Source organism: Nyctereutes procyonoides, unplaced genomic scaffold (assembly GCF_905146905.1).
Source record: "Nyctereutes procyonoides isolate TBG_1078 unplaced genomic scaffold, NYPRO_anot_genome, whole genome shotgun sequence".
Taxonomy (NCBI): Eukaryota; Metazoa; Chordata; class Mammalia; order Carnivora; family Canidae; genus Nyctereutes; species Nyctereutes procyonoides.
The window spans coordinates 12,945,422-12,962,479 of record NW_026575044.1 but is presented as its reverse complement, the minus strand read 5'-3'; the positions used below and the strand labels follow the sequence as shown (position 1 = coordinate 12,962,479).

The window sequence follows — 17,058 nt, the reverse complement described above, 5'->3', positions numbered from 1 at the left end:
GGAGAGTTTGGACCTGGGGATAAAAACTTCATTTCTAGACATTAAACTTAATGTATAATGTAAACTTAATGTAGACATTAAACTTAATGTATAATGTAGACATCCACTTAATATATAACATTAAATGCCCACAGAGTTTAAATTATTAGCTGAATGCAACGTTTCTGTGGCTAGGTGTCAGGTTTATAAGGCTGTGCAATAATCGAGTACATGCTGGGTACTCATCCCTTTCCTTAATATTTAAACATCTCCCACAGGTGCAGAGACACCTTGACCTAACATAAATAAGCAGCTGACAACAATGGAGAATCCTAGGTCTCTCGAATCGTGGGGACCACAGTATTAAAACTCCAATTGTACACCATTCAGCGTTAACCCTGATCCCTTTTTAAACCTGTGCCCTACACCACAGAATCCAGAAGATGTGGCCCAGGGTAAGTTCTGGCATTAAACTGGCTCTGGATTTTTAGCACTCAAAGCTGTAAACTACCCCCTTAAGTCTTCTCCCCCCTTAATAGTGAGCTCATTTAATTGTACAAGTTTGAGCCCCAACAGGGGTGGAGGGTGAGGGGCAACGCACTCTCCTTAGAGGGAGGAAGGGGCTCACCACTACCACCTAGCGCTCAGCATGTCATCAAGATAATCCCTGCCTTTGCACCTGAGCGAAGATAGCCAGATGAGAGAAGAGGCTGGTGGCCCTGGATGCCCATATATAAAAAAATAAGATAAAACAATGTATCCTGACCACACTCCCTGAGAATGATCAGCGTGGGTTCCAGGGCAACCATCTTGACGAGATGAACTTCTTCAATCAGAACCGGAAATAACTGAGTGCCAACTGCTCCCAGCAGGTCTGTTGCGGGGATGTAAGTTCAAATTATGGAGTAAGAGTCCTGAATGCCTTGAACATGAAAACCATGTCCCAGGGGCGCCCAGGTGGTGCAGGTGGTTCAGCATCTGACTCTTGGTTTCGGCTCAGGTCATGATCTCAGGGTCCTAAGTCCTGGTCAGGCTCCAGGCTCAGCAGGAAGTCTGCTCCCTCTCCCCCTACCCCCTGTACTCTTTCTAACTGAAATAAATACATCTTAAAAAAGAAAAAAGAAAAAAGGAAACATCGCCTTACTTGCTTGGCTTCAGAAAACACATTTTGTTTTGACCTAAAGAAATAGCATAAGCACCAAGTATACTGAGAATAACCAATCCACAGCGCTTTCCATATAAGCCAGAGGGGCCGTTGCCATCTCCCTGTTAGTGAAATGGGAGTTTCATTTTCTGCTCTGTGTACCCAAAGTGGGAAAGTTAACACATTTACTTAATGTAAAGCAAATAATAAAAACCATGACCACACAAACAAGAGGGGTATAGGCAGAAAGGGCAGATTTCCTGCTGCTACTACGGGCTGCGTGTGTTAGCCGGTATGCTGTGAAAAATGCATTCTGAGCCTTCTGCATTCTGAAAGTGAAGCGCTCACAGATTATTCTCTTCAGTGCTGCACACATCTGCTCACATCTGGAAGAAGGGCAGCCACAGTGGCCAGGGTGGCCGGGTGCCAACAGTGAACGCAGGAGTTGATGTGCTGAGGGCCAAAGCATGTCAGAACAGGAGCCGCAAAATGGGTCATGCCCCCTCTCAGGAGGAGCCAGGACAGAGCCAAACACAAGGCACCCTGCGCTCTCTGGGATCCAGAATTTAAGCCCCTACACGAGACCGCCGTCCCCCCACTCTGCCCATGAGAGGTGATGCCCTTGAGACCCAGGTACTCACGAGTAGCAGTCACAGCGCAGGTCAGCAGCAAGGGCTTCCAAGTTTACATCGGCATCCAAGGGGGGTCTGGTGCCGTTCTAAGAGAGAAAACTCGGTTTTCACTGAGGCTTCCAAGAACTTTTCCACAGCATAGGTTCTTCATGAGTGGTGATGACTGCCTGACTGAATGAGTGCCACTGATCGGACCAGCGCTGTGCGATTCTATAGCTTTCAACCTAAAGAAACAAGGTCAGGAAGCAGACTCCAACACTCAGAAACCTAAAGGCAAACGACTGATCCCGTGGGGTCTGGGGAACCTGTGCAGCAAGGACAGAACGCACAGCCTCGAGCTTTCCAAACACCTTCCCTCTGGCCGATTAAATACGGCAAACATCAGGCAGCACCTAGCCCCAGCATCGCCGCCCTGGCTGGCCAGGCGGGCAGAACCATGACTGCGACCGGAGGGAGTGCCACTACTGTTGTCCCAGACTCCCTCCAGACCTTGCTGCCGGTGCCCTGTGGCTCACATACTGATGGGCACCGGAAAGGGCCGACGTCAGGACGCGCTGAGAATTCCAGCGACACTGACCACGGCGCCTGGCCGGCACACACCACACATGTAATGATGTTTCAGTGACTTAAAATCATGACGTAGTTAGATGTCAGGTCTGTGAATTTCTGCTTTCTGGTTCGATGCATAACTCACACAGACGCTGCATACAGTCCATCCGTTGTAGCAGACATCACTTAGGAAATAGTCGAAGAAACAGCAAAGAAGAGAGGCTTCTGTGATAAGCCTCAAGGCACACATCACTGTGTGGGTGTGCGGAGCGGAGGCCGGGCGCTGGACACTAGAGCGGGTGCAGAGCGTCCTGTGTGTATGTCCCCCACCTCACTTTGCTGGCATTTCACTTCACAAACCATGCATTGGCTGTTCCTCAATAAAACGCAAATGTTCATCCAACACAAGTTCCAGAAACTGTTGCCATGGTTCCCACTTAATCGGCATCATGGGGGTGGGGGGCGGTGGAGTGGGGGTGGGGAATAAACCCTGAGGGACCTCAGGCAAACAATCACACTGCTTTCTTCTTTTCTCCCTCCAGCTGTGCCTGAAGCTAGATAGCCAGACTGCCGGGCCCTTATAACTAAAGGGTTTCAGTACAGTCAGTCAGCCGTGAGGTGCAAGGGGGTGCTGGGATCAGGGGTTGGGGGTTGGAGGTTGAGGCTGGAAGGAAGGAGTACAGCTTCTGAGGCTCTAGTGATGATCTCTCCTCTCTCTTTTTTTGTGGTAAAAGTTGCCTAGCAAAAGTGATCGGTTTAACCATTTATTTTTTATTTTTTATTTTATTTTATTTTTTATGATAGTCACAGAGAGAGAGAGAGAGAGGCAGAGACACAAGCAGAGGGAGAAGCAGGCTCCATACACCGGGAGCCCGATGTGGGATTTGATCCCGGATCTGCAGGATCGCGCCCTGGGCCAAAGGCAGGTGCCAAACCGCTGCGCCACCCAGGGATCCCAGGTTTAACCATTTTTAAGTGTATGGTTTAGCAGCATTAAATACATTCACGGTATTGTGCAACCGTCTTTAGAGTTCATTTCATCTTCCCCAAAGGAGGCTGGATGTATGAGCCACCGGCCCTCCCGCTGCCTCCCCCTCCAGCCCTGGCAACCACTACTCTAGAAATATAACCAGTAATGTTCTCTTCCTTTTTCTGGAGGTTTTGTTTATTGAAACTCATGCAGTTGTGTATTTAATGATAAGTCCACTTCTCGGTACAGGTATTGTTCTTCAACACTGGACCAGGAATTAAGTTCTGAAGTTCAAATCTGCAACTGAATGGACCTTTGGGAAGTTCCTACATCTTTATCATTTATTTTGGTAATAAAAAACCAGTATGTATCTGTTCCAAAAAATATTAAGAGGAAGGAAAAGTTCCCAAATTCATTCTGTGAGTCCAGCATGATCTTGATACCCAAACCAGATAAAGACTCCACAAAAAAAGAGAACTATAGGCCAATATCTCTGATGAACATGGATGCAAAAATGCTCAATATAATACAAGCAAACTGAATTCAATGGTACCATCAAAAAAGCCATTTACAACAATCAACTGGGATTTATCCTCAGGGTACAAATGTGGTTCAATATTAACAAATCAATCAATTCAAAATAGATTAAAGATCTAAATGTGAAAACCTGAAAACATAAAAATCCTTGCAAAGTGTACAGGCAGTAATTTCTGTGACATCAGCTATAGTAACTTTATAGATTTGTCTCCTGAGGCAAGGGAAATTAAAGCAAAAACACACTATTGGGACTTCATCAAAGTAAAAAGCTTCCGCACAGAAAGGAAATGATCAACAAAACTAAGAGGCAAACTACTAAATGGGAGAAGATATTTGCAAATAACAAATCTGATAAAAGGTTAGTATCCAAAATATACAAAGAACTGATACCACTCAACACCCAAAATCCAAATAATCAAATTAAGAAATGGGCAGAAGACATCAACAGACATTTCTCTATAGACAATATTCAGATGGGCAACAGACACATAAAAAGATGCCCAACATCACTGATCATCAGGGAAACACAAATCAAAACCACAATGAGATACTACCTCACATCTGTCAGAATGCCTAAAATCACCAACTCAAGAAAGGATGGATGTTGGTGAGGATGCAGAGAAATGGGGAACCCTCTTACACTGTTGGTGGGAATAAGCTGGTATAGCCACTCTGGAAAACAGTATGGAGGTTCTTCAAGAAGTTAAAAATAGAATTATCCTATAACGCAGCAATCATATTAACTGGGTATTTATCCAAAAAACCCCACAAAATACTAATTCAAAGGAATACATGCACCCCAATATTTGCAGCAGCATTATCTACAATAGCCAAGATATGGAAGCAGCCCAAGTGTCCACTGATGGATGAATGAATAAAGATCACATGGTGTCATCTTTACACAATGGAAGATTACACGGCCATAAAAAGAAAAGAAAATCTTGCCATTGGCAATGATGTGGATGAAACTAGAGGGTATTATGCAAAGTGAAATAAGTCAGAGAAAGAAATTATCATGATTTCACTCGCATGTGTAATTTAAGAAACAAAACAAATGAGCAAAGGGGAAAAAAAAGAAACCAAGGAACAGACTCTTAACTCTAGAGAACACATGGATAGTTACCAGAGGGGAGTGCATTTATCATGATGAGCACCGGGTGATGTAGTTAAGTGCTGAATCAGTATGTTGTACACCTGAACCTAATATTACACTGTATATTAACTGGAATTAAAATAATCAAAAAAATCCATCTGATCTCCAGATAAACAGATATAATTTTGTGCTACACTGGGTGGGGGTGGGGATGTGGGGAATAGCAGCGAAGAGAGTGTATAGCAGTGATTTATTATAACAGAAACGTGGGCTTTTCAGGCTGTTCCTGAAACAGGAAGGCCTGATGGATATGGCTGGTTGAGTCGCTAGAAGCAAGTGGCAGGTTGGGGAGAGGCTGCCTCACCAGGCGCAAGCCCTGAATGTCTTTAACATTCATAAGAAACCACCAGCCACAGCATAAGGACATGTCCTGCACACACTCCACATGCTGTCATTTTAATCAAAGCCTCAAACCAAGGGACAAATTCGTGGGGGACCGCTAAAGGATAACTCTTCTGTACTTCTCAACATCTGAACTGGGTCAAGCCTGACTCTCAGTGGCCTGTGTGCCCTCAGGGTGCGTTTCTCCCACTCTTCACAAAGTTGTTTCAATGAACTGGCTTGGAGTTAGGTCTTGGCTTCCATTAGAGAAGCATCCGGCTCAGTTCAGAAGGCTTCTGTGTTGACAACAGGGACGTTGTTGAAAACACTGCCCATCACAACTCAGCGCTCTATGTGTGAGGCCGAGAGGAGACTTCCTTACACTGTGGCAGCCGTCAGCTTTCTAGATACAGGACACCCTTTAAGTGAGATCTTTTGTGACAGCTCACTATGCAAAGGAATGTAGTAAATGAAGAACTATCTAAAAGTAGTATTTCAGAAAAATAATTCTTAGAATTTAGATTTCAGAAACTAATTCTTACGAAATTCATTTTGTTAGAAAAATAAATAACCCCTTATGTGTCGTCATGTGAAGGAAAGTAACAAGGTGCCTTTTTCTGGGAGTATGGGGAGTGGCCTACATGGGACACCTCCAAAAGTTTCAGTACCAACATTATTTTCTAATTAGTAGAAATAAAGGCTGAGGAATCTCTGGATCATTAAAATTGAATTTTTCTTAACTGAAAAGTGGCTGTGTTTCTGACCTGTGGTAAGAAGTAAAAGGAAAGGTGAATTCTATGTACTCTTGTAGAGAAGCAATTAGAAATGCAGTGCTGGGGCACCTGGGTCCGACTCTTGATTCCAGCTCAGGGTGGTGAGATCAAGCCCCAAGTCAGCTCCATGCTCTGCAGAGTCTGCTTGAGATTCTCTTTCTCCCTTTTCCTCTGTCCTTCCCCCTGCTCGTGCACTCTCTCTCAAATAAATTTTTAAAAAATGAAATGGCATATCAGAAAGCCAGTAAAAGGGATCCCTGGGTGGCTCAGCGGTTTGGCACCTGCCTTTGGCACAGGGTGCGATCCTGGAGTCCCGGGATCGAGTCCCAAGTCGGGCTCCCGGCATGGAGCCTGCTTCTCCCTCCTCCTGTGTCTCTGCCTCTCTCTCTCTCTCTCTATCATGAATAAATAAATAAATCTTAAAAAAAAAAGAAGAAAGAAAGCCAATAAAACAGAACATATATTTTAGAGAATCATTCATTGAAAAGGTATTAATATATGAAATATTTAGAACTTCTTATGCTAACTTGCTTTTTCTTCACTACTGTTTTTATCATCTCTTAATAAAAGCTCTCATGGAAATCTCAAATAATTTGGTGACTACAGAAAGCTGAGCCAAAAGGATTATTAGAAAATGAAGAAAAACAGAGTCTTAATTAGTTATGGCCTGCAGATCTTACACAGTCTTCCTTCTGGAGGCACCTGGAGCAGGGCAAAGCCTTGGGTGAAAATAGTTCCAAATACAGGCTATTCCTAACAGTAGTCTTGGAAGGAAAAAAAGCAGCAAAATTTGTGGACACAGGTCCAGACTTAAAAGTTTTCTTTGTGCCAGCCACTTAACTCTGAGGCTCCCATGTGAGGATAAGCTGGCCACAGAATAGGTTCAGCCGATAGCAGGACACCAGCCCACCTTGAGGAATTTCTATGCAACAAAGCACAACACACAACACCACACAATCCCTGACCCAACAGCAACCCCTCTCAGGTGCATGCCACCATCCAGCACCTCTGCTTTTATTTTATGTCTAAGGACTACGGTCCCAGAAGCTGATGTCTGCAAAAATGGCAAAGTCTTACTAGGTTTTTTCATGTCCTGAGAACTGGGCTTGGAATTGTCAGGTTGGAGGCTTGAAACTACAGCCAGACGAAAATGTGGGTTAAACCTCATTTGAAGCTTGGGTCCTACCAAACCACTGCCAGCCCTGTAGGGAACCACGGTGGCTACAACGAGGAATGTTACAAATAGGTACCACCACTTTTTTCAAAGCAGGTTCTATGCCCAACAGGGGCTCGAGAACTTATGACCCCGAGATCAAGAGCCATGGGCTCCACCGACTGAGGAGGCCAGGCGCCCCAGATAAGATCATTTTAAAAGCTCACTTAAAAATGAGGGTTCCCAAACCAAAGAGAGAGACTGGAATATCTATTTTAACTGGTGTGCAGAAGCCTTCAAAATGCTTCAAAATTCCAAAATAGCTATCTTGAAGGATCTGTGGCAAATGCTAATAAAAAATTAAAAATGAGAGGTAGCTACACAAAAGGCTGTAAGACAATCGCTGCTCTGCGTGGGGCTCCTCCTTTATTTGGGTGCTACTCCTAGTATTCCTCAGCCTTGACCCTTTTTACTCTGAGGAGACTATCAGATAGCCTCCTTTTCAAACAAGGCCACCCAAGGCCATGGCCATCCCCTTGGGGCAGCTTTCAGTCCTTGGCCAAATGCCAAATTCAAGGTCACAGCTAAAAAATCCAGAGAGGATCCTCAAAGGCTTCTACACTTGAGTTCTCGCCTGAGATTACTGGGTTGCTAAGAAGGCAGGGAACAGGATGAGAGGCCACAGGTCTGACTTTGAAGGATTCTGTACAAGAGTCAACAGAATCTGCCAACGTAGCGCCCACACACATACTCCACGTCCCCCTGAAAGAGGGCTCCCACCCAGGCCTCCCAGAGCTAGCAAGGTACTCAGGGACGGCCTGGTGGGCTGTGACCTCATTCAGAGAGCAACAGCCAGGGGAAATGGAAATTAAAACAAATGGAAAAACCTTTCAAAGTTGGGGGGAAACCAGAGTCATGCCATCTGCTGTGACCTATGGAGCCGCCCGAGGATGAACATGCCTCCAGGAGTATGTCCTCCCTGACCTCTGTCTGCAGTATCCAGGAGAGAAAGAAAGAGACATTGTTTTGTGCTCTCTTTGGTGATGTCTCAAGTCTAAGAGGTGGTTCAGTTATCACCAGAGATATTTATTGTTTGTCTGGCTAGCATTGACAAAACATTTATTTTTTTTTTTAATTTTTTTTAATTTTTTTTATTTATTTATGATAGTCACAGAGAGAGAGAGAGAGAGGCAGAGACACAGGCAGAGGGAGAAGAGCAGGCTCCATGCACCGGGAGCCCGACGTGGGATTCGATCCCGGGTCTCCAGGATCGCGCCCTGGGCCAAAGGCAGGCGCCAAACCGCTGCGCCACCCAGGGATCCCGACAAAACATTTAAAAGGATTCTTTGAGCATGTGGCCAAGCTAGAAGCTAATACTCACGGTCTGATAGGAATGTCTTTTTCAGCCCTCTCTCCTCCAAGCTAAGGTAAAAAAACTATGTAACCAGATGGAGAGAAAGTCTCTATTGAAGGATTTTGTGGAAGGATTCCTAAAACTCTGAAAAAGATAGAAACTAATCCAAGTATTTGGGCTTTTTCCTCAAGTTCACAGGATCTAGGATGATCTTTGGTGACCAAACGCTATTTTTGGTTTGTTGGTTTAATTAAAAGACACAATTTCGGAATTATTAACACCGAATATAATGCACCCTCTGTTCTACCTGTTATGAAATTGGTTGGCCAAAAACCTAACGGACTTTGTGTCCAACATCAATGAAATTCTCCTAAGTAATCAAAGCATAACTGTTAAGAACAAAAAATTTAAATAGATGTAAACGGGAAGAATTTCTAGGTGAAATTTTTAGCCAATACTTTACAACAATCTTTTGGTTACTCAAAACCTTCAAGTTTTGTTAAGTTAAATAATGAGTACAGAAATCCAATGGCTGTCTAGGTCAGCCCCAAATGAAATACTGAAACATTACTGCCACTGATGTGGGAACCAAAGGCAGAGGGAGATGTAGACACCATTAAATGTCCATATAACCTGCAGCCCACTGACAGACACTGGAGCGGACATGGTATGAGGTTCCTCCAGGAAGCTCCAAACTGTTTTCCCATTAATGCTTCACTAAAGGGAAAAACCACCTTGGTTTGACCATAGCCAGGCCTCTAGGGTGCTAGGAATCCTCTTTAGCATATGAAAGTCCTTTTGGAAGTTCCCTTATCTTTACTTCCCTCAACCCTGAAGTATATAATCATTTGTCCTCACAATCCTGGGGCAGTGGGGACAGAAGGGGCAGCAGAGTGGAAGCAGCAGGAGTACCCTCTCTTTGCCCATGAGTCCTGTCCCTGGGCTTTAATACAATGACCATTTTGCACCACAGACGTCTCAAGAATTCTTTCTCGGTTGTCCTCCAGCTCCAGACCCCACCAAACCTCATGTATTTATATCCAAAAACTCCATCAACACCAGGTTCATCATTGGCTGCCTTTGCAGAGTAACAAAAGATGTTTTGGTCTGTTAGAAAACATATTTTGTGTCATCGAAAAGTTTACTGTGAGAAAGCATGTTTCTAGAAATTATGAACAGTATTTGCCAATTTGCCGAGGCACAATGCTCGTGGAGGGACAGTCCACAATGGCTTACTTCCTAATTTTCATTATAAATTAAGATTTTTAAAGAGTTGACAAAGAATTTTATGTGTGGTCAAGGTAGGGTAGAATAAAGAAGCTTTAGGCCAATACTGTACTTAGGCAGAACTACACCTTAATTTTCTTTCATCTGCTGAAAAGACGAGTTTTCTTGTATTACTGGTCTGCTCTTTTTTTTTGGTCTGCTCTTAATAAGAAATTATAGTGGTGCCTGGGGGGCTCAGTCAGTTGAGCATCCAACTTTTGATTTTGGCTTGGGTCATGAGCTCAGGGTTGTGAGATTGAGCCCCACTTTGGGCTCCGTACTGAGCGTGGAGCCTGCTTGGGATTCTCTCTCTCTGCCCCTCCCCCCTCAAAAAATACATATTTGCCAGAGAGGTCTTTATTATTATTTTTTAAAAAGATTTTTATTTATCTATTCATAGAGACAGGGAGAGAGAGGGGGAGAGAGAGAGAGACAAAGAGAGAGAGACGCAGAGACACAGGCAGAGGGAGAAGCAGGGTCCATGCAGGGAGCCCGACGTGGGACTCGATCCTGGGTCTCCAGGAAGCACTAAACCGCTGTGCCACCGGGGCTGCCCCCAGAGAGGTCTTTAAATGTCATCACGGTTTAAGAAGGTAACCAAGTGTTTCATGGCAACCTGTGGTCCTAATTGACCAAGTGTTTTAGAACCACTGATATTTTTGAGAAACTTCCCAATTTCAAATACTAAATGAAGTCTTTTTTAATTTAGAATTAATTTTGAAATTGAATGGAAGGTCTCTACAACATCTCACAAGATTTTTTCTCTCTTTTAAAGAGGGAAATGTTGGGGATCCCTGGGTGGCGCAGTGGTTTAGTGCCTGTCTTTGGCCCAGGGCGCGATCCTGGAGATCCGGGATTGAATCCCACGTCGGGCTTCCGGTGCATGGAGCCTGCTTCTCCCTCTGCCTGTGTCTCTGCCTCTCTCTCTCTCTGTGTGTGACTATCATTCATAAATAAATAAATAAATAAATAAAAATAAAAATAAATAAATAAACAAATAAATAAATAAAATAAATAATTAATTAAAAAAAAATAAAGAGGGAAATGTTGGAGCACAGCTCCCTTTCCATACACGGTCCCGGGAGAAGCCCTGCTGGAGAAGATGTAGAACCAGTTGTGTCTACGATATACTGGTGTGGGTATGTAACTCCTATAGACATTCCTTCACGTAAGATTCCTGAAGTCTGGTACGTCCTGTATCATGTTACTATCTTTTCCCCAGTTTTCATTTGAAAACTCTGTCACAGACACAACCAAATCTTCTGTCAATCCCATAATGGACTCTAATCGATCTTTAACAATGAACACTTTTTGAAGCTGTCATTTACAGTTATTGTTTCAGTTGGATGCTTTTACAATAATATTCCTGCCAAAGTGGGTCATCTTCAAGGAGGTTCACAGAAAGGCCTCTGGCAAATACAGATTTCTGGTAACTTTGCAATCATAAAAATGGACTGCATAAAAATTTCCAGGACTAATGGCAAAACCTGGATTCAAACAGAACAAGAATTAAAAACACGGGACTGAACGAATATAGTCCTTACAACTCTTGCTGGAAGCGCTGCTGATTCTTTCATGTTTTATTTTTCCAAATTTGAGGAACCATAGGTGATGTAACAGCAGTTTGGTAAGCCTTTGTAAACAAAGATGAAACATCTACTTTTCTCCCTGCCTGATCCCCCCTAAAATTCAAGAATGTAAGGAAACTATAGAGAAATACTTATTTGTGCCTCTGTCCACGTTTCATTCTAATCTTGTTCACTGCCACTGAGGCTTTGTTCACACCTGTGACCAGACCGGGTCTCGAATTCCAGTTCCTCAAACATCTGCCCATAACTCTCAAAAGAACATTTCCAGTTTTCCCACCCTTGCGAATTAGAATCATTAAAAACAAAAACTGCATTCCAGGCTCCCCCGAAAGGGCCTCTGCCAGGTGGTCTTCACCAGCCAGGTGGCAGCCAGACTCCAGGGACTCAACCACTGGATACGTTTCACACAGCTGAAGACGATCCACCTGATACCTGGTTCTGCACTCAAGTCCAAGAGATGGTAAGGCGAGCAGGCAACATGGAGGTGGACCATTTCTTCCTAAGATACCAGATGAAGCCTACCCACTTCAACAAACCATAGAACCCTTTCTTCTTTTTTTTCCCTCCATCCTGGCATTGGCCTAAAAAGGTAATGTCATCATCCGTAGCTCCCAAGATGTTGCTAAGAGGTGGAGGGGGTGTTACTCCAACCTCCAAATGGCTACTGGACTTGCCACGATGCTCCTGTCTCAGTTTCTCTGAACAAACCTAGCCCCTCTCAACTGTGCTTGACTCTCTGAGCCTGGGGTCCATTTTTTGTCTCTGGTTAACAATCCTTAATCCAGGGAAGCCTGTGCCCAGGCTCTATACAAAGAAAGACACAAGGCATGGGCGAACAATAAAACTCCATGTGGTCCACAGACCCTTAAATGTTACTGGACTACATGGCTGCCTTAGAAGCCCTCATGATTCAAAATTAGCTTCCTCTGGCAGGTCTCAGCATCCCTGAAACTGGCAGGAATAAATATAAATGAGGCTGAGATCAGGAACCTCTCCTTAACTCTTGAAAAATATTACCGAATCTACTCCTAAAGGAAAGCTATTCAACAAAAATCTTTGGACTGTGTCTGGCCAATGTTGTTCCTGATGATAGCATAGCTCTGGATGATCTCTTGGCTAAACAAGGATGTGCCTGTACTGTGGCCAACACCACCTGCTGTACTTGGATTGACATTTCTGGGGAAGCTGAAACTCAGCTACATAAAGTCACTAAACAAGCTACTTCACTCACGGAAGTGGCTCCTTCAGCTTCAGCGTCTTTGACTTGATCGATTTGGAAAGGTTTGGGTCTCGGGGACCATGGCTTGGAAGTGAACTCTAGATGCTCGGAATGATCCTGTTCATAATCACTGGAGCTGGGCAGCCCCGGTGGTGCAGCAGTTTAGCGCCACCTGCAGCCCAGGGCCTGATCCTGGAGACCCAGGATTGAGTCCCACGTCAGGCTCTCTGAATGAAGCCTGCTTCTCCCTCTGCCTGTGTCTCTGACTCTCTCTCTCTCTGTCTCTCTGTGTCTCTATGAATAAATAAATAAAAAATCTTTAAACAAAACAAAAATCACTAGAGCTATCGCCCTTGCAGGCTGTCCTCTCTCAAAGCCTCAGGTGCGTGTTTACAGCTGCTGACCACCAAGTCCATGAGCTCCCGAGAAATGGAGGGTTGGAGAAGGAGCTAAGACTGACCCACTTACATGTTGTGAGCCTGGTCAGGACCCGTGCATAGCACAAAGGATCAGCAAACACTGTGAGGCCTCCAGAGTCCAAGTAGGGAGTGGCACCAAAGCCTCAACTTTTGATCACATCCTCAGGTAGGCTGAAGATCGGATCAAAAGTGGGAGAACTGTTTATAAAGAGAGAAGGCCCCAAACGGAGTCACCTGTGCTTAGTTCCTGTCAGCAAACCAAAGCTTACCACCTAACCCACCCCAGAAGGGGGCCTGCAGCCTGTGGGTCTGGAACCAGCAGGTTCCCAGCAAGGGGGGGGGGGGACTATCTAACACAAGAAAGGGCCTGTAGCCTGTGGGTCTGGAACTAGTGAGTCTGCACCAGTGAGATTAACCCCCAATGACAGACCTTCCGACTCCTTAGAAGATGACTTGGTCTAAAATGATGTATTTCTTTCTAATATATTTCTTGTCCCACCTACAGCTCTTGAGTTCCTTTCTATCTGCTGGATAGGATGCTGCTGATACATGAATCGGTGAATTGTGACAATTGATCTTTACTCAGTTCAACTGTTTAACAACAACAATGTGAATGTATCAACAGCAAAGAACTGTATATTTTACAACGGTTAAAATGTAGGAAATAGGGGGATCCCTGGGTGGCTCAGCAGTTTGGCGCCTGCCTTTGGTGCAGGGTGCAATCCTGGAGTCCTGGGACCGAGTCCCGCGTCGGGCTCCCGGCGTGGAGCCTGCTTCTCCCTCTGCCTGTGTCTCTGCCTCTCTCTCTCTCTCTCATGAATAAATAAATAAAATCTTTAAAAAAAAAAAATGTAGGCAATAGGGCAGCCCAGGTGGCTCAGTGGTTTAGCGCCGCCTTCAGCCCAGGGTGTGATCCTGGAGACCCGGGATCAAGTCTTGCGTCAGGCTCCCAGCATGGAGCCTGCTTCTCCCTCTGCCTGTCTCTGCCTCTCTCTCTCTGTCTCTCATGATAAATAAATGAAATCTTAAAAAAAAAAATCTTAAAAAAAATAAAAATCAAATGTAGGCAATAATACCTCTGACAGTGGCTGTAGAAACATTTTTCTAGGTCTGTCCTCAGGCAAGGAAAGTCAAAGTCAAGTTACATTACTACATGAAGATAAAAATCTTCTGCACAGAGAAGGAAACAACCAACCAAATGACAAAGCAGCCTACTGTATGGGAGATACTGGTAATGTCATATATGAACTTTATACAACTCAATACCAAAAAACCCCACATAATCGTATTAAAATGGACTGAAAACAAGACAGACATTTCTCCAAAGACGATATCCAGGTGGCCAACAGACACATGAAAGGTGCTCTACATCACTCATTGTAAGGGAAATACAAATCAAAACCAGTGAGACCCCACCTCACTCATGTCAGATGGCTAAAATCAAAGACAAAAAGTAAGAGGTGTTGGTGAGGATGTAAAAGGGGAAGCCTTGTGACTGTTGGTGGGAATGCAAGCTGGTGCAGCCACTGGGGAAGACAGTAGAAAAGCATCTCAAAAAAGTACAAATAGAACTACACTGTGAATGAGCAATTGCACTGCTGGGTATTTACCCAAAAAATACCAAAACACTAATTCAAAGGGACAGATGCACCCTGATGTTTACAGCAACATTATCTACAATAGTCAAGATACGGAAGTATTAACAAGGCAGGAAACAACAAATATTGGAGAGGATGCGGAGGAAAGGGAACCCTCTTGCACTGTTGGTGAGAATGTGAACTGGTGCAGCCACTCTGGAAAACTGTGTGGAGGTTCCTCAAAGAGTTAAAAATAGATCTGCCCTACGACCCAGCAATTGCACTGCTGGGGATTTACCCCAAAGATACAGACGCAGTGAAACGCCGGGACACCTGCACTCCGATGTTTCTAGCAGCAATGTCCACAATAGCCAAACTGTGGAAGGAGCCTCGGTGTCCATCGAAAGATGAATGGATAAAGAAGATGTGGTTTATGTATACAATGGAATATTACTCAGCCCTTAGAAACGACAAATACCCACCATTTGCTTCGACGTGGATGGAACTGGAGGGTATTATGCTGAGTGAAATAAGTCAATCGGAGAAGGACAAACATTATATGATCTCATTCATTTGGGGAATATAAAAAATAGTGAAAGGGAATAAAGGGGAAAGGAGAAAAAATGAGTGGGAAATATCAGAAAGGGAGACAGAACATGAGAGTCTCCCAACTCTGGGAAACGAACAAGGGGTGGTGGCAAGGGAGGTGGGCAGGGGGTGGGGGTGACTGGGTGACGGGCACTGAGGGGGGCATTTGATGGGATGAGCACTGGGTATTATTCTATATGTTGGCAAATTGAACACCAATAAAAAATAAATTTATTACAAAAAGAGATACGGAAGTAGCCCAAGTGTGATGGATTGAGTGATGAATGGATAAAAAAGATGTGGTGTATATATACACAGAGGAATGTTACTCAACCATAAGGAAGAATGAAATCTTGCCATTGCAACAACATGGAAAGAACTGGAGGGTATAATGCTAAGTGAAATATGTCTTCAGAGAAGGACAAATAACACATGATCTCATTCACATGTGGAATTTAAGAAAACAACCAAACAAGGCAGGAAAAAAAAGAGAGAGAGAGAGGCAAATGAAGAAACAGATTCTTAACTCAAGAGAACACACATATGGCTACCGGGGGGGGGTGGAGGTGTGGGGACAGGTGACATAAGAGATGGGGAGGAAGAGGAGGGAGGAGCAGGGAAGGGTGTGTATTCCAGTGTAAGCAGCCCTCTACCCTGTGGGTGGGCACCCAGGCACTGTGAACCATCCCCTCGCAGGTCTATGTGTGAGGCTCCCAGGCTCCTGCAGAGAACACCCTTCACGGAAGCTAGAATACTTTCTAATGTCAAAAAGAGGAAATAAGCAAAAACCCTCCTCTGCCTTTATCACTGACAGATGCTGAGAATGGACCACGTAAAGTCCAGACCACAGTGCTACAAAAAGCTGCTTTTAAAGTCACATTGATTTTTCTATTAAAATGTCTTTTTTGTTTTTTTTCTTTCCATATTCACAACTTTGCGCATGGAAGCTGCCCAAAGGGCCGGTATCTCTAATTCTATGATTTTCCCCTAATCTCCACATTTACACCAGGTAACTTCTTTAAAATAAAGACCTGCACTCTCCCCATATATTATCTGCTTGCGACAGGTCTAGAATATAATGCAATGGACAAAGCACAGCCCCTGACGTCAGGGGGTCTTACCGCCACCTGAGAATGTCTGCACAGCCAGCCGATGGTGTTCTCCTGTTGAACATACACAACTTCACAGAACATGGACACTGCATGAGGCCACCTCGAGTCTAGGAAAGACCTAGACAAACAGGCCCCATGCACTGTGGCGTCTGAACACAGACATGTGCCCACTGTGCCCAGGCCACAGCAAGGACCAGGCCAAGCGCCCGCCAGCCTCCCCAGACCACTGACTGAGGAGCCAAGGCACCATAGCCCTCCCCACATGGCCTGTGTGATGACAGCATGGGGCTGGTGGTGGGACGGGAGGGCCAGGACAAAACGGGGACCTGGGATTCCCCCCAGGGCGCCCCCGCTTACATCTTGGAGTATTTTCTTCCAGATGCAGCTGAAATTGCTGTGTGGTTCAGCCTTCCAATTCTTCCCACCTCGGGAGTGAATGTGTCTGTGCTGGTTTAGAAACACTGGTGTCACCCTCCCATCCAGGAGACAATCTCCTCAGAGGGAAGGCCTTTGTCTCACGGTATACCCACCACCAGGAACACACGTGGTTCACAGTAGATGCTGTTGGCTAACAGATCCTTTTTCTCAACAATCCTGCCTTTGAGGTGGGGGGCTTCAGGGCCAGTACTGTGAACGGCAAGGGGGTTCTAGCTGATGGTTGTGTCAGGCACTCCTGTGGTGCCGAGCACACCCTTCAAAGGACAACATGTTGTAAACAGTGAT

At 44.8% G+C, this 17,058-nt stretch overlaps 1 protein-coding gene across 5 annotated transcripts in view; it reads right to left on the bottom strand.

Annotated features, from left to right (window-relative positions):
- Positions 1–17,058, bottom strand: part of NVL (nuclear VCP like) — a 97,316-nt gene that overhangs the window by 12,137 nt on the left and 68,121 nt on the right. For all 5 annotated transcript variants that reach the window (XM_055323674.1, XM_055323673.1, XM_055323676.1 and 2 more), the window contains one exon: positions 1,765–1,841. In XM_055323674.1, the coding sequence (XP_055179649.1) occupies positions 1,765–1,841 (77 nt within the window). The remainder of the gene's footprint in view (positions 1–1,764; positions 1,842–17,058) is intronic.